This window comes from Antennarius striatus, chromosome 12 (genome assembly GCF_040054535.1).
Source record: "Antennarius striatus isolate MH-2024 chromosome 12, ASM4005453v1, whole genome shotgun sequence".
NCBI classification, from domain to species: Eukaryota; Metazoa; Chordata; class Actinopteri; order Lophiiformes; family Antennariidae; genus Antennarius; species Antennarius striatus.
The window spans coordinates 18,252,501-18,275,698 of record NC_090787.1 but is presented as its reverse complement, the minus strand read 5'-3'; the positions used below and the strand labels follow the sequence as shown (position 1 = coordinate 18,275,698).

Below are 23,198 nucleotides of genomic sequence, written 5' to 3'. Positions count from 1 at the left end.
TATGAACAACATTCAAAATGATCGTTGGTAGGACTACTGTTTTTCACATTTTAATTTCATACCATGCTATCGTTTGCGTCTCTTGCACACGCTCTGAATTTTCTGCTGTCAATGTCTAAGGCTGTCAGTAGTGATACCAGCTATTCAGATCAGCTGGTCACATCTGTCCAATGGCAATGACACTCCTTCACTGTTAGCTTATCATCTTACTGCTGCCCTGTTGAATATGATTCCCTCTGTACCTCACATGCTTTCATTTGGTGACTATGCACCCCTCCACATCCGCATCACTACCAAAGCTTTGAAAGTCACCAACTTTATCAGCATCTTCAGCTTCATTGATCTCAGCAGTCACCAGCCACCACCGCCAGTGTTTGGACATCATGGGGGAATTTCTGTTGCTGTTCCTTAGGGCAAGATTCCTGTTGCTTTTCCTTAGGGCAAGATTCCAAGTGTAAAATACTTTCCCATTCAAGGGAATCAAATAATTTAAGGTCATGTTATGGGAAAAAGGACCATGTGAAGGTGATGCATACAGCATCAGCCATATTGGGGATACTGTATCATAGCATCATGGACAAGAGAGAAGCCAGTAGGCAAAGCTTTCACTGTACCGGTCAATCTACAATTCAACCCTTACCTACAGTAATGGGATTTGGATAGTGATGAAAAGAAGATCGCAAATAAAATTAGCTGCATTACTTCTTTTCATAGTTTAGGCTCATCCTCAGAGATAAGGTGAGGAGTCAAATATCTGGAGAGAGTTCTACTTTTTTTTAAGGAGTTGTTGGGGCATTTCATCAGGATCCCACCAGGACACCAGATTTTATGGATGTCATGTGGATAAAATTACACTAAAATGCTATATTTGTGGTGGTTAGCAGCTGTAACACTCTTTAAAGTTTAGCAAAAGTAAGTTGAATACTTTATATACAAACTAAAGGGAACCTGTGGAAATTCCACGATAAAACAATAATATCAGATTTCATACCAAACATATGAAAACAAATGTATTGCTATTATAAACCAAGTGCACCCAACGTAGTCCAAAATGAACATGGTGACGTAACGAATTTGTGTTGGCAAATCATGGATTGTCCTGGGTGGGCATTGCGAAGCTGTAGATGTTAGCAGGCTAACTGGGGAAAGAAAGCTAACTAATGGTGAGATTGGGAAAGAAGCTAACGTTAAAGAAAAAAGGCACCTGTCCAAAGAACAAGTAGAAAAGAAATTTTATAGAAGTGATAGTTATGACACTCTAAAATTATGTTGACTGGGAAGTCCATGTATATTTATTTCTTCTCCTAACATAGCAGATGCCTGTAACTATACAGTATTGGTCATGTGATTCCTTCTGGTAGATGCACCATGATTGGTTGGGCGCTTGATTGACAGGTGGTGGGTGGAGTTAGTGACAGCATGACAGTGTGAGACAAGTGAACTTATTCAAATACATAGGTGGGGATTCTTATCCATCAAATTCTTTTTCTTTGGGGAATACCTTTAAATTTCAATCATAATCAATCCAAAGTTTTACATTTACTTCTAAAACTGTTTTTGCATTTACTTATAACTTTATAAGCTGCTGCCTTATAGCAGTGTGTAACAAAACCTACACTATTTTCACCAGAGGTCACACAAGTCTGAAGCTGATGTACCCTAATTCACCGGAGCATAGTTGATTTAGAAACTATCGGTTGTTTTAACATTTGTTTCAGGATGGGAAAGCTTCAGTTTGACCAAGTCTTTTTTTTTTCCAGCGGAGAATTAGTTATGTTTGCTCAAGGCACTGCAAAAACACAACTCTTGAAATGTCTTTAAATAGACACTCTAAAACTGTTGAAGTCTACCTGGGCCTTTTACGCAATAATATGTCTACACACTGAGAGAACATTTAAGCTTGAGGCTACATCGTGTACTTGGATTGCTGCGACTGAATCCGGTAAGAGAACGTGATTTCTTCATGAGAACTTACAGAGCAGGAAAGCCATTCTGACAAGAGATAGAGAAAACAAGGCAAAGTGAAGTTTATTAAAGAATATGAATGTTTTGTCATGTGGCTCTCATTTCCACACAAAAATAAAACCTCTATTCTGTATTGTTTTTCTTTACAACACAGTGATTTAAGCTCTATTGTGCAGTCAGAAGTCAGAGCACCTGATGTGAAACACAACTGTTGAATGACTACGACAACAAGCTTCATTAACATTAGATCCTGAAAAATCGTCTCTTCAACTAATGGAAGGATGGATATAATTTATTTTGGCACAAGGCATAAGATCAGAGCAGCACAAGTCTGTGATTGGAAATTTAAAAAAAAAAAAATCAAAATATCACTGCCAAAAATATTTGTAGTGGAACAGACCTATTGGATGGATTCATTCATCTTGCATTAATTGGTTTTGAAAAACAACCATCTTTGGTTTAACGCTCAGTTTATAAGATGATGGTGAAGTAGCACTGTGTCAAATCCAGTTTGATATGTTTCGCTTCCTGAATCCCTGATGTTCAGATACAACTTATATATTTCTTACGAGATTTGTGCAAACCTCCTATTCAACATAAAATGTCATCTGAATTACCATCACAGGAAGCTGAGTCAAAAGTGTATCAAACTATCTAGCTAAACCCAAACCAGCATAGGTCCTTCAACTCAACAAATGCAGAGTACTTCAGGTAAATTAAAATAAACTCAATTGCTACTGATAAACATGCTGCATTGTATGCCAAAGAATATATTAGCTTGGAGTCAAGTTGAGAATAAAAACTTCACACTTAAATAGACAGGAGTGTGCCACCACAACTCGTCAACAAGGACAGGAAGACTGATAGATGCTTTTAGTAAGTACATGATAGACATCACCTTGGTTTAAATGGGAAGATGTTTTATGAAAGCAGAGTTAAACCTGGGACTGTTTTGCTTGCAATCAAAATTAGAGATAGTCAGACATGGAGTTGAGATGAAATGAAACCAAGGAGAGACCCAAGGACATTCTTTAAACTGTCTGCTCCTGCAGTCAGTCGAGAATCTTATTCCCATTAAAAAAGATATTGGCTTATTATGAAGTTCTTTGTACTTCCTTTGCAATCTTCCTTATAATGAATTATCTCCGCTCACCTTAAAATACCTGAATGGGTGCCAAACTAAACTGTAACTGTAGATACCTACTGCCTTTGAAAAAAACTCAAGCAGATTTCAGCCTCAAGAACTACAGGAATAGTGGATGTTGCTAATTTTGTCAAACATTGGGCTGACATAAACAACCAAATTTCCTACAGACTGTTGTACATTTAGATCTTTACTCCACTGCAGTCTGAGTTTCAGAGCCTCCTGGGGAGCGTGAACTCTGCTTCAGTGTGGCGCTAAAACAAGACACGGCGGTCAGTCACACAGGAAACTGAGAAAGCAGACGACCTCACATCCTGTCTGAGCTTTGGAAGAAACACTTCCTCCTTAGAAGCAGCAAGTGCATTTACTAAAGATATCTCACAGAAAGACAGTGGTGCTGTGTTGAGACATGAGCAGCAAGATACTGGACGGGTGCAGAAATGTAAACGCAGAAATGTGAAAAATATATCTTTGGAGTGAAATGATATTTTCGCAAAAAAAATTCAAAATAATAAAAGGAAACAACAAAGCAATCTAATTACTCCAAGGCAGGGTTTAACTGCAGACGTAGTTCAAGAACAACAAAAACAATTTGGTAATGGCTATAAGTTGAAACTGAGGTCCACTGGTTTGCTACCTGGCACCTTCTGTTCATTGCTTGTGTGATGCTGAGGCCAGGGTAACTGCATCAAAGCAGTCCTAAAAAACATTTGCAAGGACCGACACATTTCTCACTTGCATCAGATGAGAAAATTCCCCTCATAATTACTGTAAGGATCTGAACTGGGAGAGACGTTGCGTATCTTGATCTCACCTTCGAACTGGCAGTGACACAGATGATTTTGAATAGCTTTGATCTCCTGATGGTCTACTTGCTAATAAAACCACTCTTTTAAATGCTGACCAGTATCATATAGATACACAGCCTGAGTCCCTAGTGAAGACATCACACATTTACAAATCACTGCTTCTCTTGTGCAGCAGTACAACAGCTATGAGTTGCAGCAGCTTTCTGCTCAAGCAGTCCACATTCGTTCATTTCAGACGCAGCCAGCTCCTGGTTGCCATCAGGGCTTCTTGGCTGCAGTTTTGGCTTTTCCGTTGGGTCCTGTTTTGATCTGGGTCATCTCCACATCTGTCAGGCTGTCAGGGGGAAGGCATGAGCGCATGCGTTCAGCTGTCCTCTGGTAAGCTGCCTTCTCCTGCTCCAGAGAGCGAATCATGTGCTTCATTTTGCTCTCCCTAGAAAGGAAGTTCTCTACGCTCAACTCCAGCGACTGAATCTTCTGCCTTGCAGTCTGAAAGACACAGACATCACACCTCTGTAAATACTTGTCAATAAATACGAGGAGGGCAAACACAGGCTCAGATCTAATCAACAGCCTTGAGTTAAAGTTTCTGGGGCCTTAATTCTACAGACAAAAACCATGAAACTTTAAACTATATTAGACTAAATTACAACTAGAAGACTACAACAGCCTTTTGACATTGGTGGTAATATTCCCTCAGAGAATATGTGACAAGTTGTTGTCAAAAAAAATAAATGAAAATACAATAGTTTACCCCTTGAGAATTTAAAAGTCATATTTATTATCTATGTGTTTGTCTGGGTGAAGAAGATTGTTTAAGCATGTTGGTGGAAGGCCACATGGGTTTCTCATGTGTTTGTAACGTGTTTTCACCCAACAAGATAAACAGTAGATATTTGTTTCCACTCATTTTAGCATTTAAGAGAAGGAAAAGTTTTAATGATGGTGAAATCTGACAAAGTAAGTGTTGGCTGAGATTTTAAGACAAATTCTTAAATATTTATGTATCTTTGTTAATTCAGCAATTTACTAAATGCCAACATCTGCTCTTTTTTTGTCTTTTTCTCATGACAGTGCTAAAAGCAAAACTTTTGCAGGGATTTCCATTTTGTAGTAAAAATACTGTATATGTAAAAGCATTTCAAGTTCAAGCTGTGGGACATTCAGAGCTCTTGGATCCCTCCTGGTGGCCAAAAGCGCCTGCTTCATTTCTCCATGTAAGCAAAAGGATAGAGGTTACAAAATCTGACAAATTCAAGAAGTCAGAATTCCTGTGTCTATTTGAATTCACAACACTCATATAAAAACTATAACAAATTGTATTTGTTAAAAATGATAAAGACAAATGTTGACCAAAAGGTTTTCCATTAAAACACAGATTTAAGAAGGCACTAATTTTTCCTCCCAACATCAGAAATAACAGCAGCATAATTCATATTTAATATAAAAATAATCATGTGTGACGTTAATATTAATTCTGCATAAATATGCACAACTATTAATCATATTATTAGGGGTGTTTAGCCATCATATAGTATTCCCTTTTTATTTCAACCGTTTTCACTGTTTTTACCTTTTCTCTATTGCCATCTAGAGGTGCTTTGAGGAACTACTAATGACACCTGCATAAAAAAGATGGTGCTATTAAGCCTCCATCCAAACAAGAAAAAAACAATCTTTCCTCTCATTCCCTCTCACAACAATAAACAATAACATCATCATCAATTTACATACAGATAATTGGCTTTTTCTCACAATCAATCCCATCAGTGTGAATAAGGAGCGTGCTTAAATTGCAGATCCTGATTTCAAAGTCATTCTTCTGCCTACCTGGAGTTTTTCTAGCAGGTCCATGTTTTGTTTCTTCAACTGGATATTTGTCTTTTCCAGTTTGTCAAGCCGGTCAGAGTCATCGGGCAGGGATCCAGTATCTTGCATCTCATCCTGGAGGACATGGTACTCTACCTCATACGCATGCAGCTGCTTGGAGATGTCCATATCTGCTACCTGCAGAATAGATGGTAAAACAATGATCACGGCGCACATCACAAGTCATTACCATATATTGATATTAATACAAAAACTGCAAGGGCCAGCAAAAACAGTCTATATACTGAGTATAGGATATGTCGATTGTAAAATTTTAATCTTACAATACAGTAACAGGTAAATCAAAACGATTTAAAATGCCGTCGCTACCTACAGCATGCTTTAATGCAACATAAATGTTGAACCGTATGAAAACCCAGGACCCTGTGGTTGTATAGTAAGTAAGAAGAGACACCTGGTGACAAATGTCGTTGACGCGGTGACACATGTACAGGAAAAGAACTCTGCTTTACTTTAGAAGAAGGCATGACATCTGTAGAAATGGTGGAAGGTGAGGGATTACACGAACAACTGAACTATAGAAAAACACAATAGTTGAACACAACTATTGCATCACGACAATTGTTGCATTTTTTCACGATTTCTTTTAATCATTTTCAGTGGATTACTGATTGCGAAAGTGCTAAACGCTAATCGGTGCAACGCTGGATCATGTAGACAAGTGCAGTCGTACCTGCCCAACATATATACAATTATTATTATTTGAAATACAAGTCATCTCTCTGCCCATATTTTGTTCGACATACAAGAAAAATCCGAGATACAAGCCGTGCTTTGGGACACCGCTAGTTGGAAGATGGATACAACATCAGCAGAGACGGACTCTCCTTGTCTTTTGTGGATAAAAGATGTAGCTCATGTTTCTTTTCACACTTTATCATTGTTTATATAACCCGTATAAAATTAATTATACACAGGTCAAGTCTGGATGTCTATTGGTTGATAAAAACTTTTTTTTTTTCAGAATTTAGGCAGTTAGGGACTTACAAGTTAGGGGCTTTACAAGGCTGGAATAAATTAAAATGATTTTCTTATTTTAGTTTTGAAATGTTGTTTGACTTATGCGCTCAGGGACAGAACGGATTAAACTTGTATCTTGAGGTTCTACTACACTACTTTTACATGTGTCACTACTCTTAATTCCCTGGAAAAGTGTGTGTGTGTAAATTTGAAGCATTTCAACGTCAAATTTGTACCTTTGTAATGGTCTGCTCCATCTGTGCTTGGGTGAGGGCAGGAAGTGTAGTTTTCAGGTAGTCCACAATGCTCTCAAAGCTGTCACACTCCACTATTTGGCCCTCATGGCAGCTCAGCAGATACAGGGCCACTTTAAAGATGACACCAGTCCCCTGGATAAACACAAAATCTGAAACAAAAACGGCACAAGAATTACAAAAAGATCTCCAGTAGCAAGCATCACTACAAGGTTTTCTGAAGACACACCAAAGATTCGGGACACAAAGTTGAGCGGGAACTGCGAGGCGAAGAGGGTGAGGAACCATGGCGCTGCGTAGAGACTGGGGCTGATCTCGTACTCCTCAAAGTGATTGTACAAATCGCGGTGGTAGTCATGTAACAGCCTGGAGAGCTGGTACATCTGAATCTGGAGTGACACAGACATTATGCGTAAACAGAAAGATTCAAACAGATAAAAAACACACAGGCTGAAACATGTTCCACCTGAGCAAACTGGTATATCTGGATCTGCAGTTAACACTCTTTCATCACCCCGCCCAGGAAATACTAGCTGTTGAATGACACTTTACCCAAGCTTATACCATAAGAATAGTTACTGCTGTTTGAGAGACTAGCTGAGATGAGTAGTACAACTCCAACCAACCAACCAACCAACCAACCAACCAACAGCCATCCAACCAACTATGTATTACAGTGATCATGAAGTGTTACAGTCCAATGCAAAGCAGACAGAAAAGAGAAACAGAAGTTGAAGCTAAATATAGGCTGTTATCAGTTCGTTTCCTGACCGTTACACAGAAGCCAAGCAATACCTTCACTTCCTCGCACCGAACCACTGCACAGAGAAAAAGAAGTCATAAATTCCTTTCATCTTCTCCACCTTTCGACTGGTCTAACGAGAGAGGAGCTGCGGTGTGAAGAGAACCAACAAGCCCCTGCTGTGCTAAAGGGCTACCTGATGTAGATTAAACATTACCACGCCTGCTGATGCTTTCACCCCAGTGAGGTCAGCTGATGTTTAACTGGAGCTAACAGAGCAGGCATGCAGGTGTGGTCTGTTAGAGGTGGAGACTCTTAACTACTGTTTGCCAAAGGGACGCACTAACACACAAGTTCTCTCGGTGCAGGAAGAACAGCTAAAGCTTGAATGCAAAAGGCTAGAGTGCAGCTCTGTGGGGTGAGGCCTTTGGTGGTGCACGCTTTAAATGCAAAAATCAAATTCAGTCTATCGGTTCTTGCACCGACCTGCAGAGAGATCATGTCGGGCTTGTACTGCTGCCTGATGCCCAAGTCGTACATGAAGAACTTCAGCATGTCAAAGGCCTGCTCTTCGCTCATGTGCAGCAGCAACACTCCAGCCACAAAGCTGATGCCCTGGCAGTAACCAACCTGTGTGTGGAAAAAAAAAAAATACCACAAGTGTTACCAAGTTTTTGATTGTCACACATAGGAAACATAAAGGGATTGTGGTACGTGCCTCTGTGTCTAGAAGGGAATAGGCTTTCAGTAGGTTGTAGAGGGACAACTGCCCCGCGCCCAACTGGGCTGAGAAGTACTGGTGGGTCGGGAAGGTTCGGCCTGAGGAGGGTCACAAATACAACATTTATGTAAGCGTTTACTAAAATCTCAAGGTTTCTGTGAGGTTTCAACAAGGAGAAACATGAGGAAGAAATTTATAATGTGCTGTTATAGTTAAAACTAAGTAAAATAACAACCAAGGAGGATCATGTACGACAACCACCACAAATGATACAAACTTCCTCATCATGCATCATCGCGAATCATTTTCCATTGCAAAAAAAGACTAAACAATCAAATCCATGATCTTTTTTCTCCTTTCAAAGAACCCGTTTTTACAACCACGTCCACACCTAGATCCACCAGGATGGCGTGCTGCTGTGATGTGAGTTGCTTAAGCAGGTCTTGATAGGGGGTGTCCACGGCCTGCTGACGTTGGGGAAGCCTGTGACGCAGCCGATGCTGATGGGAGAGGAGCAACCAGACCTCCCCACGCCTGTTCTTGGGAACACCTGCAGACCAAGATTTACATGTTTACTCTGGCATACCGCTGCATACAACACAGATTCACTTTTTGTTGCTTTATTACACAAAAATATGTACAAACAAGCACACAGACACAAATATTTCACCTTGGCAGAGTGCACGATACAACTCCTCCTTGTCTTGTGGGACTGTTGTTCTGCCTGGAGCTGTGAGCTTTCTTTCCCAAAATGCCTGTGCATCTTTAGAGCACTGGCCTACTTCCTGGTAGTCGAGCTTCATCTTACGGATGTGCAGCTCATCCCTGCTTGCTGCGGCACAATGACCAGAATGAAAAGAGATAAAGATGAGAACATATTCACCATCACCGTATGCATGAAGACGCTCACCAGGAAATCAATAGGTTGCCCAACGAAGAGCTGTGCTGACAAAAATAAAGAAAAAAGAAAAAACCCATCCGATTGAGCTTTTGTTGAAACACAACATAGAGGATTAAAGACAGATAAGTCACCGCTTACCATGGAAAGCCTACCACACAGACACAAGACACAATGCCCACACTAACACCAAAAATCCATCCTCATTATGTTAAAGGCTCAGAGAAGCTATAACAAGATAGAGGACAAGGGTTCAGAGGACAAAAGAAACTAAAACAGCATCAAGTGTGACCCCTTAATAAGAAAACAAAAGAAGCGGCACTGAATGAACGGACACCTGAAATCATGCAAAACTATGTGCCTCAGTTATAATGAGCTCCTTCTCTATCGCTTACCTTCTACAGAAAACAGTTATTCAGATAGGTCCTCAGACCAGCATTGGTGCCATGGTAACACACAAAAGAATAAAGACATGTTGGTAAAAGATATAAAGGCTACACATTATAGGTGCAAATACTCCTGTTTTATTCAAACAAGACCTTTAAGGTTGTTTGCGGGGGGTTTTTTCATTGTGTCAGTTTGTTGTGTATAAAAAATGACACATTGCAGCCTTCATCAGTAGATGTAAAATTTACTTAATTCAACTCCACATCTGGAGACTTGGAGACAAAGAAGCCGAGTGAATGCAGCTAATCAACTGCTTCTTCACTTCCATTCTACCTCTTTCCAGTTAAGAGATAAGACAAGACAGTGCTAAATAAAGCTGTCTGAACTAGCATCACCATGAAGGAGTTATAATGAAGAGTTGTATCCTGTTACTCTAACCATAACTTGGATTTTCCTGTGCATCTCCCACTGGGAGTTACTGTGTTCATGTGTTCTTGTGCGTAGCCCAAAATTTTACTCTATGGTGGCAACATCTGACTTAAAAACATACACACAGCCTAGGAGCAGCTGACTGAGCCTGTCCTCCCTGTCCACGCTCTTAAAGCTTCAGTTAATAATGACAAGGGTGTTAAATGTGCAGCAATTTAACAATAGATCCCAGTGTGGGATGATTTTAATAAGAACAGTCCCATGACAAATTATAAATAGTCCCAGTGCCTGCAAAGAAGACATCTGAAGTTACTAAACTTTCCTGCAGCAACAAGACCACAGACATGATGCTCTTCAAATTCAGGCAGGGATTCTCTTGAGGGCGACTATCACACACATAATGTACCAGCGGAAACTGCGACTCACCCTCCAGCCTCTGGTTCTCCTTTTCCATGCGCAGCAGAAGGATCTGCTGGTGGATTGCATTCTTCCAGAGGGCCCGGTATTCAGCGCCCGTCTTTTTGGACTTTGCACCCGGCAGGGCCAGGTGCCTCAGGGGGTCGAGAGTGGAGTCACAGGCACAGGGAGACAGAGGCAACAAGTCCTTCCCATCAGAGTCATCTAAAACACCACATCAAGAAAATCATCAACAGACTGCATGTGCAGAAAATGTATCTCTTAAACATATGTGAATTAATCTAATGACTATATGAACGGTGAAAGGGGTCACTTGTAACCACGGCTACACAGAGCATTAATACCCAAACCTGCAGCTTTACACATTTTTGGTTCTTTCAGCTTATTGCTTTGGTTCCTCTGTCTCATCATATATTTGTTCCTGCAGCAGCTAGACGTTATCAGCAAAGATTTAATAAACCCACTGGAGTAATCTACAAACTGGTGATGAAGGTGGATAACTTTGAAACCTGAAGTTCTGTGCCCTTCTCCATTTTTAGCTCTCTCGACTGATATCGCTCTCTTTAATAACTGCTTCCTGTTCCCTCATACATGCATGCATGTTAGTCAAAATAAATTAATTCCCCACAAGAATCATGTATTTTCCCTTGCCTCGCACTTCTTCTCAGTGCTCTTGTGGATTATTCAGAATGTGTTCACTGTGCATATTGTTTAGCCCTGCCCTGAACCGCTCGAGAGATTGAGTTACCAGACCTGGGTGATGCATGGATGCAGTCGGCTTGTTCATGGGAGATGCGACACTCAAGAAGATCTTCTGTCTCCAGGAGACCCGTCGTGGGGTGGGAGGGAGGCCTCCACTCACTGAGTCGCTGCTACAGCCAGACAGAGTCCTCTTCCGGCTTTCCCCATTGCTACAAGAGAAGACAAGAGTCAAAGACACCCGATAAAGAGTCTAGTATCATCTTACACACGACAGTCTTTCAGCAGATTTTACCAATGCATAAGCCTACAAACATCCTCCGGTAAAATAAGGCAAGTGTCTCACCTTGAGACTCAATAATAACACAGAATCCTTGCACAAGCTTCTTATCAACAAACCCTCTGAAGCGCTGAGAAATGGTCAAGGTGAACTTTAAAATATTGATGACTAACATGTAATGGGCACCGATCCAATATTCATGTTAATAAAGGAAAGGGTGGTGCTACAGGTGTAGATTAACATGCTACACCTGCAGTTATTTGTAAAATAACAAACTTCAGCCACATAAACAGCCACAGCTAAGGCGCATGCTTTCTCAGAACAGAGGAAGCTTGTGTTAGTGAAGATGAAAACTTTGTTCCTGAAAAACAGTTCACTGCCTTGTGATTAATGTTCATCCAGTCATAACATCCAGGCCTTGACTATCATACCTGACATTACAATGATGGAGAATATGCCAGGTGCAAAAAAACAAACCTTACACACTCCCAATCAAAACCAGACCAACAGAAATAAAGCGCTCGGCCAAGTGTGGAATGGAGGTGCGTTTCTCATTTTTGTAAATATCAGAGTATGATATGTGGAAAAAGAGACACGTGAAACTGAGTGGACAGGACGCTGCAGCATCTGTAAGTGGGAAAGTTGTCTCCAAAATTAATTTTTATTTCACAATTACTGACTTTAGAATAACCAAATAGTAAAACAGCATCAAAGAAACAGAAACCTCCCACAATTTTTATACAGACTGGATATTTATGAGATTAATTAAGCTGCATTCAATGACACCTCATGATGTAGGCGTAATGAGTAGCATAATGTAATTACTATATAATATAAACACCAAAAACTCCTGCAACCATTAGAGCATTTTTATTTGGAGCAACAAAAAACCTTTCACCAGACAAATTATATTTTTTTAAATTTGTTTTTAAGCCCATGTGTGTTCTAGAATACTTTAGGAGTGAACGTTACACCTTTATATCATAATGTATAGGTACATACTACTGAATGGGTCAATGAAACCTTAAAGAGTTCTTTTTGACGTCTTGGTGATGTCAAAATTGACATCAACCCAAAATTTAAACTTTTCCTCCTTCATACAAATATACTGTAAGCTTTGTCTGCACACTAATGCCGGTCCGATCACATTGGAAGTGACAAACAGGAAATGAACATTATTGAGACAAATGACACCCTACTTCACACACTCAACTGTTCTACATAATAACCTCTTTAAAAGATTTGAACTTGTTCACTTGGCGTCCTAACCTTATTTCCTGTCATGAAGAAAGTCACAAAAGACATACCACCAGCAATGGAGCCAAGTGTTACAGCGGAACAGAGGGACATGGTGACAAATTCAGATCAAACACCCAACAGGTTTAAGCTTCAACTCTTCCTGATCAGTAACAATCTCTAAAAGCTTTTCTTCCTCTGTTATCAATGCTGAGAGGCCCAAGCATCTATGAGAAGAGAAACTTCCTACAGAAATACCATTTGTACATAGTTCTGCACCAATGAATCATTCCAAATAGAAACATTAACCTTTACCATTCAGAAAACTAGTTGCTCCTGTCAGGGTAGCTCTGGAGAGAGAGGGGGGATCTCTAGAGGTGTATTTAGGGACATTTTTTTGCATGCTATATTTGTCTTATTGAATAAAACAACTGAAAAAAAACATTTAAAAAAAACACACACACAAGAAATGACTCAGCATACTGTTTAGAGGCCCTCAGGCAGGCAGCACAGGTCAGCACAGGTGACAGCAACAGTGAGAAATGAAGTTTATTAGTTCAAAGACGGTAACCACAGATTAGATCTATTGCCGTGCAAAATACAACAAGTTAAGAATGCATCATCATCATCATTATCCATAGTGAGCGAACAAAGGCAGGCCCTGCTGCAGAGATGATGGGAAGTAAAGGAACTGCTGCAAAGTATTTCTGCTAGTATAGCTGTGATGGATAGACACATAAGGACAAATAAAAGCTGAGTGTTAAAAGGCTTGGATTGCTAAAACGTACCCAACTAAGGTCAAACCCAACAAAGACGACGGTGTCCCTCCCACTCATCCCCTTAGTCCCTGGCCAATGTGTCTGTTTCTAAATAGGGGGATTCATTTGGTTACCCCCTCTCACCTCTTGAGGCTCCCACTGTCTGCCAGGGAGCTCAGGGAGCCAAGGGAGCCCTGGTAAATGCTTTTCAGGAAAGTGGGAGTGGAGAAGGAGGAGGGGAGGCTGAAGGAGGTCTCACTCTCTGAAACGCTCCGCGTTCTCGAGACAGGCACGGGACTGGGCAAGCCAAACATAAAATGGCCACAAATGGAAAAAAAGCACAAAAAAAACAAAAAAAACAATGCACAGAAATATAAGCCTCTGGTCACATTACAGAAAAAAACTGAGGAACTCTTGAGCAATGAAAACAATGACAGGAAACTTGTGATGTAATTGTTCAAGAATAGTGGAAGGTGGAGAAATGCAAGAAGGATCAAAGCTCTGCAAATAGATCATATTGTTTGTCAGTAAATCAAAGGTGAACAGAATATTTATAATCATAAAATGATCCAAAGCTTCTTATTTTCTTGCAGATTCAGCATCAGTCACATCAAACACACAAAGCTCACTCCTGTAGGTAACGGTACTAACGAAACACTCCTGCGACGCAGGAGGACCATATTCTGCATTAATCGTTTTGTTCCTTTACTCTCAGGTGCTACACATGAATGCAGTGATGGATGGATGGACTGAGGGGTACCTGCTCTGTAGCAGCTCTGGATTGACGGACTGTTGTCTGCGCAGCGGGGGCTGTTTGGCCTGGCTGGAAGGCTGGCCCTCAAAGGAGATGCGTTTCTTCACTGGTGGATGGCTGAAGGTATGAGCTCGGCGACGGAACTGCATGCCAGCTTCCAGCTCCTCATCAGGGAAAGCAGGAGGGGAACCTGGAGGGGAGTGACCAGGAGACTCTTCATCCTGTTGAAAAGGAAAGGAAAACACTTCAGAGCATGCATGGATATATTATATAACAATGCATTTTATATGTGCTTTTTTAGTATGGTTGGATTTTTGATGCATCTGCCTGCATAACTGAAACTAAATGAGAATGGTTTAAAAAAAAAAGGTTGAATTACAGTCATCACATCCAAAAACTATTCAATATAGCCATGCAGATCAATAACCCAGGGTACGAGTAAACAATAAACAATAAGCATGCTAAAACTCCAGAGACACAACCTACATCGTAATGATCACACAACACCTCAGTTTCTTAACTTGAAGTTCTCACCTAGTTCTTGTTACCCCACAGCAAGACTTGTTCCAAGTTCAACTTTCCACTCAGTACCCTTGGACTCAGAAGAGCCTCGTGCCTTGGCAGCACAACTCCTACATCTATTGTATTCTAATGGACAAAGTCCTGTGACTCATAAGAACTCACACTATTGGTGGGAAGCACATCCGTGGCTCAACACTACATAAAAAGCAGCCAATCTCACCCCGTGACGTTTGAAGAGACAGTCTGCAGAGATCTGATATGATGACTGTACTAGGAGGTATTTGTGCTGTTTGCATCACTAATCACACTGCAACTTCTAAAAGCTCAGTTTGTCACACATGTAAATCATGTCGACATCACTCATAGCTGAGTGGCTTAAGTTGCAGGAAAACACTAACTGACTAATCACACTTCTGCTGAAAGTCATCCTATGGCAGGTCTAAGGGGAAGCCAAGAAAGACATAGCTCAGCAGGCGGACCACTGATCCCAGCTTCCTGATTTGAATTTCCTGCTTGCTATGACATCTGCATCCTGATACATTCCCAGATGCCATTTGTTTGCTTTTGACAATTACAAACACAACAAAGGACACAGGTGAGCCTCTGTGGAGAGGTGGTATACTTTCCTTTATAAATGCAGAATATGAACTATTAAACTTAACTTTACATGTGTCGTAAACAAACTAGAAATATGCAAAGCAGAAACAATTTCTTCACTATCACCCGACAGTTGAGACGTGTGAAAAAGGCCGTCCAGGCCTCCTTGCAGTGTTAAAGAAAGGGAAAAAAGATCATGGATCTGTCCCTTCATCTGGATCCATCTATCTAATCTGAGAGAAATAATGGGTCAGAAAAGGCCTCCAGGATTATCTTTATCCAGATCCACTTCAAAAGAGAATAGTTGGTTTTTTTCCTGCCAATCTCCCCACCAAACACCACCTCAGTAGTTCTCATGTAATCCTGTTCAGTCGCCACTCATAAGGAGCGTCGGCTGTGACTACGTGCTGGGTGACTGACAGGAGGTCATTTTTTCCAGACCATATGTCACAAAGAGTGTTTACAGCTTCATCAAACTTAACACATAAATTAAACACAAGAAAATGTCTGTATTTTTGAAATTTAATCAATCTACCAATATTATTTTTGGGTCGTCTATGTAAATATATTTTTTTAGTAATATGAAAGTTGGTCACATATATTTCCATGAAAAAGACCTTGAAGCTGCTGTGTGAGGATGATGTGAAGAATTGTTTCAGTTCGTAAGTCATGTTTGCAGTTCATATGACATGACATAATGGACGCCAAAGACAAATCCAGTCATGTGACCGCTATGTTGTTGAGAGAGCGTTCAGTAGATGAGGTCGATCAAAGCTGTGTTTGGATCCAGAGGCAGTCATGTGATACCAAGAATGGTAATCTCTTACGAATTTGACTTACCAGAGCATCTCATGTCTGCTCGAGGCTAGCAGCTAAAGGCTACATTAGCTCTTATCAGCATGCCTCTCCAACAACTGCAGTGTAGTGTGGGTTATAGAGATGCTAGGTGTGAGCATTTTTCTTTCAAACTTCTCTTTGGAACAATACTACAAATACAATTTTGCATCGGGGAGAGAGTGTTCTTAGCTCCATCATGACTGATGGGGAGTCAGAGTGACTCCATCACACCATCCCTCTACATTCTTCACAGCAACAACACAACACACAACACCAACAGGCCCAAATGGTTCCCTGACAGCTCTGCAACACACACCCTCTGAACTGCTGCCTCTGCTGGTCAGCGAGGCTTCATGGAGAACCCGTCAGGGTTATAATCATGTCTCCATTGAAGAGAGAACAATTGGCCACCAACCAACACTTACGAAAGTAAAAGTGGGCACATCAGATTATCACTCTGATGAATGCAGCATATTTTTAGAACCCACTGGGGAGGGAAAGTGAGAATTCCAAGAGACCCTCTAGTACAGTTCTGGGAAATCTTGTGTTCCCCCTAAATCTCACTTACCTTTTCAAAACTGCTAATGCTTCCCATGCTTCCTAAGCGCCCGCGCATCCGACTGGCACCCTGGTGATGGATGAGAACATACAATATGTAGTCCTGACAAAGCAAATACATGCATAATGTTCATTTGGAATGTTTACAGAGTAATGACTTTTGACGATGAGTGTGAAAGTGAAAAGGGACTATTTCTAGTCTGGATAACTGTGCTATTGTTCTGCTACATCTTAGAGCCATATGGCAGCAGCGGTCTCATATTGTCTGGCTGTCTCTGCTAAGGAATTATTCTGCGGCCTCCCTGGCAGATATGGGTCAATCCAAATCCCCTGGACGGCAGTGACACAGAAACAGCGACTGATACAAAGGGAGAGCAGTGACACAAATTAAGGTGAGGAGCTATAGTGGCTATATCTGTCTGGGATGGATAAATAAGAGAAAGAAATATAAGCGATAAAGAGAGAATGGTTCAATGGTTCAACGTGGCAGGAAAGAACGGAAAAAAGATAAAGTGTGGTATGAAAGAAAGTGTGAAATATAAACCATGTCTCCACCCGTGCAATGATGTTCTCCAGAGAGCTGGTGATGGAGGAGCGTGCTTTGTTCTTGAGAACATCAAGTTTGAAGCGGCTGCTGGTGGATGTGCAATCACCTGCTGATGAGCTGTTCGCTGCATTCTTTCAGATAAAGATAGCAGGAAAGTTAAAAAATTCAATCAAATGTGACTGTAAAAAATTTCCACTGGATTTTTCTGAGAGATAGCATTTAACAGGTAAAAATCATAATCCCAAACCCTGTCAGACATTAATTTCTTGCTTTTCCCGCTGAAACGGAAAAACACTGAAAGCCTGATTTCAGTGATAACCAGCTGATATCTTCACCACTAAAAATACACATGAAGGTAAGATGAATAAACTTTACTATTAGTTTACCAGCAGAAATTTTACACCCAACTGCAATTCTAAAAGAAATCTATGCAATATCGAAATCACTCACAGAAAAGATTCACTAGTACAAAACGCAGTTTGAGATAATTTTATCATTCTGCCGCCCCTTCACATGATAATGACCGTTTAAATCTTGTTCTGTTAATGTTAAACCTCAGAAATTAATTCATTTTTAGTATAACTAGAAAGCAATATGACAAGGCAGTATGTCTGTGTCACTCCTCTCAAGTGACAAAGAAAAGCTAATTTCTCCAAAACGGATTTTACAGTGGGGGAAAAAAAGTACTGTATTTAGTCAGCCACCATTTGTGCAAGTTCTCCCACTAAAAAAGATGAGAGAGGCCTGTAATTGTCATCATAGGTATACCTCAACTATGAGAGACAGAATGAGAAAAAAATATCACATTGTCTGATTTTTTAAAAATTTATTTGCAAATTATGCAATGCAAATTAGGGGCGGCAGTGGCTCAGTGGTAAAGCAGGCGGTAGAGCGGGTCGTCCTATGATTTAAGATCGGCGGTTCAATTCCCGCTTCCACCCCAAAAAAAATACCCGGAGGTGAGCTGACAGTGGGAGGTGTCAGCTCACCTCTGGAGCACTGCCGAGGCACCCTTGAGCAAGGTGCCGTCCCCTTTACAAATTGCTCATTTGAGGTGCACCAAGAAGGAGCTGCCTGCCACTCTACCTCCCCTGCATGCCTACAGGCCCCCTTGTGTGTGTGTTTGTGATACAGGGGACTGTACTCACAAATATATATGTATGCATGCCTTTGAATCATTAGCTAGAGTGTGCATTCTTAATTTCCCTTCAGGGATCAAACCAGTATATAAAATTAAAATTAAAAAAATAAAAAATGGTGGAAAATAAGTATTTGGTCAATAACAAAATTTCATCTCAGTACTTTGCTGGCAATGACAGAGGTCAAACGTTTTCTGTAAGTCTTCACAAGGTTTTCACACACTGTTGATGGTATTTTGGCCCAGTCCTCCATGCAGATCTCCTCTAGAGCAGTGATGTTTTGGCGTTGTCGTTGGGCAACACAGACTTTCAACTCCCTCCAAAGATTTTCTATGGGGTTGAGATCTGGAGACTGGCTAGGCCACTCCAGGACCTTGAAATGCCTCTTACGAAGCCAATCCTTTGTTGCCCAGCATGTCATGCTGAAAGACCCAGCCATGTTTCATCTCCACATTTCCATCTTGCTGATTGAAGGTTTTCACTCAAAATCTCACGATACATGACTCCATTCATTCTTTCCTTCACACGGATCAGTCGTCCTGGTCCATTTTCAGAAAAACAGCCCCAAAGCATGATGAATCCACCCCCATGCTTCACAGTAGGTATGGTGTTCTTATGATGCAATTCAGTATTCTTTCTCCTCCAAACATGAGAAGTTGTGTTTCTATCAAAAAGTTATATTTTGGTTTCATTTGACCATAGGACATTCTCCCAGTCCTCTTCTGGATCATCCAAGTACTCTCTAGCAAACTTCAGACGGGCCTGGACGTGTACTGCCTTAAGCAGGGGAACACATCAGGCACTGCAGGATTTGAGTCCCTGGTGGCGTAGTGTGTTACTGATAGTAGCCTTTGTTACTTTGGTCCCAGCTCTCTGTAGGTTGTTCACTAGGTCCCCCCGTGAGGTTCTGGGATTTTTGCTCACCGTTCCTGTGATCATTTTGGCCCCGCAGGGTGAGATCTTGCATGGAGCCCCAGATCGAGGGAGATTATCAGTGGCCTTGTATGTCTTTCACTTTCTAAGAATTGCTCCAACAGTTGATTTCTTCACACCAAGCTGCTTGCCTATTGCAGATTCAGTGTTCCCAGCCTGGTGCAGGTCTACAATTTTGTTTCTGGCGTCCTTTGACAGCTCTTTGGTCTTGGCCATAGTGGAGTTTGGAGTATGACTGTTCGAGGTTGTGGACAGGTGTATTTTATACTGCTAAATGAGTTCAAACAGGTGCCATTAAAACAGGTAATGAGTGGAGGACAGAGGAGCCTCTTAAAAATGAAGTTACAGCTCCGTGAGAGCCACAAATCTTTCTTGTTTGTTGGTGACCAAATACTTATTTTCCACCATAATTTGCAATACAAATTCTTTAAAAATCAAACAATGTGATTTTCCGTATTTTTTTTCTCATTTTGTCTCTCATAGTTAAGGTATACCTATGATGACAATTACAGGTCTCTCTCTTCTTTTTAAGTGGGAGAACTTGCACAATTAGTGGCTGACTAAATACTTTTTCCCCACTGTACATCATCTTCAGGTCAAAGCTTTTACCTGAGGAACCTCTCCGATGTGCAGGTGGGTCTTTTGTTTGGTTCCACAGAGCTGTCTCAGATGAAGAATCACCAACTCATTCTCCTCTTGGTCTGACGTAGGCTTCAGTTTCTGCGGATGTGGACACACAAACACTCAAGAGATGAAACATCTGCTAGAAATCAATTACAAAATCTGACAAGTGCTTTTTCTCAAAGAAGACTAAATCCTACCTGGACTCTCTCAAAAATGTCACTCTGCTCATTGTCAGTCAGCTGGCAGAGATACTCTTGAATGGCTAGCTTTGCTCTGGGAGGGTAGAGACCTGGAAAAAGGAGAAGATATATTAAAGATCTTTAATATGTCGGTAATTTTACGATACAGTACATGCATCTTTAGATTTATTGTTGTGTACATTCATCCTCTCGCTCTCTCTCTGTCCAGCTGTGTGGCTTACCTTCAATCCGCTCACACAGTTTGTGCAGGGCATGCATGGGACAGGCTTCACAGAGCTGGATCTGGGTTTTGCTGCTCTGCAAGGTTGCTGCTGTAGAAAAGGCCTGCTTCAAGGTCAGCATCACTTCATCCACCTAACACACACACACACACACACACACACACACACACACACACACACACACACACACACACACACACACACACACACACACACAGACACAACAGAAAGGTTTTTCAACAGGAGGATTAGTATACTGGCTGCAATCTGAAAGCAACTAAACTGACAAGTGCTCAAGTGCTGCATTGCTCACCAGAGACTCACTAGCACACTGGAACACAAAGCACATGTACTGACTGGGACCAGACTCCGATTGGTCGCGACAGATGAATCCAAAGTGGTCGGATTGCTTGATGCCCTGTGTCAAAGTTAAGACAAGCGAAAAATCAAATAAACCAAAGCAGCAGACATGAAAATGTGAGGGCATTGTTTTTATTAAACACATCTATTTGAATAAATGTGTTAACAACAAGTAGGAATAAGTGAACATACTTCTGCCATTTGCCATTAAATTCTTGATTAAAAATCAAAGGCCTGCTGCAGTGGATTAGCCTGATCTATCTCCGGCTAGCAGTGAATCGACCAACCTGACAGCAGGAGGAAATGTCTTTAAAGTTCTTCTCCAGCACCACTGTTTTACTGTCTGGACTTATGAGGTTTATTTCAAATCGCCCGACCTGTTAAACACAATGTGCATTTAGGTTAGACACAAATACATAAAAGGGACTCACGTGAAATTTTAATATCTTCATACTGTGTATTTATGAATAAAAGTTTAGGAAAAGATGATCTCAGTGTCCGTCTCACTGACTATTTTGAGATTGTTTCGTTGACGTACATAAACATACTCCGACACACTCAAAATCAAGGTCAGCTGGCTTGCACAAATGATTTTCCCATAATTGACGTCTATGTTGAGTATCATATTGAGCGCTGTGCTCTAGTTTTTAAAATTAGCGTCAGCAGGAAATGGGCACGGTCTGTGAGGAATAGCAGCTGACTAAATGCGGCCTGCTTTTCATAAAGTGCTGCCTGATGCTTTTTCACTACTCAAGAGTTGCAGAGACCTTTCAAACTGAAGCAGTGAAAAAGGCCTGAGTTGGTCTGTGCATTACAACCACCAGCCATATGTGCATAAAACTGATTTGTGATAGCACGAGGCTCTGAGGCTCAACTAACGGCAAAAAGGATCACAAACAATGATAAACAGAACAAAGCTTGTGTTTTCTGGTTTTACACATGGAGTCAAGCACTTCAGGATAAAATAAGACTTGGCAGTTGTCTACATTCAGCCTATAAACATATCGATAAACCTAATAACTACTACTTTTTTGGAGAAAATCCAAAGGCCTTATTCAGGTGTAAAAGATCCTTTGGTCCCTGCAAGAGAACATTGGTGTTCCAGTGTAGCTCCATTTTTTTATGAGTTGACGAAGCTTCTCCATCTTAGCTAAATACGGAGCTAAGCTCTTTTCTTTAAGTCTCCTTAACCTGGAAGAGCATGGTGCGGTTCTTTTCTGCATCAGATGGCTGAACATGATTTGGGGCACTGGAGTGCCTCCGGCGAGGGGGGCCCATGATGACACCTTCCCCCGGCTTCCTCTGCAGGTTCCCAGCAAGGCTGCTGCAGCGCGTCCGGAACTCCTGAGGCTCCTCAAAGCCAGAATCCTCCAGGATGCACTCTGGGAATGATCCACGGAGGCTGCTCTGACTGGTGCTGCTGGAGAGGCCTTTGCCTGAAACACACAGCAAAGGACTGGTTACAGTGGGACAGAGAGGCTGGAAGGACTGGTTACAGTGGGACAGGGAGGACTAGTTACAGTGGGACAGGGAGGACTGGTTACAGTGGGACAGGGAGGACTGGTTACAGTGGGACAGGGAGGACTGGTTACAGTGGGACAGGGAGGACTGGCTACAGTGGGACAGGGAGGACTGGTTACAGAGGGACAGACATACTCAGTGAATGTATTTTATTCATTTGCAGCTGCTAACTTTGGACTACAGCTACCTGTGGGTTTCGGTGTTCCCCTGATTTCTTGCATTCATGCATTATTACAAAAATAATGCATGAGGCTCTTACCTCCACCTGCTGTCATGTCCCCCCCTGAAATGCCCTCAGGGCCTTCTACTCTCTCGTTCAGGACAGAGGACAGCGGGTCTCCGTCTGGCCCAATAAAAATGTCCACCGGTGTCCCGTCTGTGGAGCCTCGCTGGCCACTGAGGAGGCGCAGCCGCTTACGTTCAACTTCGTGCTGACGAAACTTATCAATGCAGTCATCGATGAGGGTGACTGGAGCCTTTTTGTGCAGAACAGTCACCTGGAAATATTTGTCAAATGAAGTGCCATCCTTACCAAAGGAACATGGGTCCTATTTCACTCATTGCTACCTTGCCACAGTAAAGCACTTCAAACTTCTGGGAGTTGTAGAATGCTTCGTCAGCTTCCTGTTTGGGCTTGGTATCTTCCTTTAGGACTGACTTGGACACTTGGCGAATTCTGCTGATTACCTCAGGGACCTATAAGAACGAAGCGCAGAGCAGAGGGATAAGAGAAAGAGGATGGAGTTCATGAGGACAATCCTAACAATACAGAAAGGAAAGTGATCCAAACCAAACC

At 41.5% G+C, this 23,198-nt stretch overlaps 1 protein-coding gene across 2 annotated transcripts in view; it reads right to left on the bottom strand.

Annotated features, from left to right (window-relative positions):
* Positions 1-2,003: 2,003 nt before the first annotated feature.
* tbc1d4 (TBC1 domain family, member 4) overlaps positions 2,004-23,198 on the bottom strand; it is a 30,449-nt gene continuing 9,254 nt past the window's right edge. The window contains exons 2-23 of one of the 2 annotated variants that reach the window (XM_068328983.1): positions 22,970-23,098; positions 22,662-22,899; positions 22,073-22,317; positions 21,169-21,258; positions 20,835-20,939; positions 20,522-20,654; positions 20,298-20,389; positions 20,086-20,196; positions 17,413-17,535; positions 16,868-16,927; positions 14,350-14,564; positions 13,734-13,886; positions 11,370-11,527; positions 10,626-10,820; positions 9,156-9,317; positions 8,877-9,035; positions 8,483-8,583; positions 8,251-8,394; positions 7,252-7,411; positions 7,005-7,174; positions 5,749-5,925; positions 2,004-4,407 (exon numbers count right to left, since the gene is read on the bottom strand). In XM_068328983.1, the coding sequence (XP_068185084.1) occupies positions 4,177-4,407; positions 5,749-5,925; positions 7,005-7,174; positions 7,252-7,411; positions 8,251-8,394; positions 8,483-8,583; positions 8,877-9,035; positions 9,156-9,317; positions 10,626-10,820; positions 11,370-11,527; positions 13,734-13,886; positions 14,350-14,564; positions 16,868-16,927; positions 17,413-17,535; positions 20,086-20,196; positions 20,298-20,389; positions 20,522-20,654; positions 20,835-20,939; positions 21,169-21,258; positions 22,073-22,317; positions 22,662-22,899; positions 22,970-23,098 (3,351 nt within the window). In that variant the 3' untranslated portion in view covers positions 2,004-4,176. The remainder of the gene's footprint in view (positions 4,408-5,748; positions 5,926-7,004; positions 7,175-7,251; positions 7,412-8,250; positions 8,395-8,482; positions 8,584-8,876; positions 9,036-9,155; positions 9,318-10,625; positions 10,821-11,369; positions 11,528-13,733; positions 13,887-14,349; positions 14,565-16,867; positions 16,928-17,412; positions 17,536-20,085; positions 20,197-20,297; positions 20,390-20,521; positions 20,655-20,834; positions 20,940-21,168; positions 21,259-22,072; positions 22,318-22,661; positions 22,900-22,969; positions 23,099-23,198) is intronic. The other variant, XM_068328984.1, reaches the window with a different exon arrangement.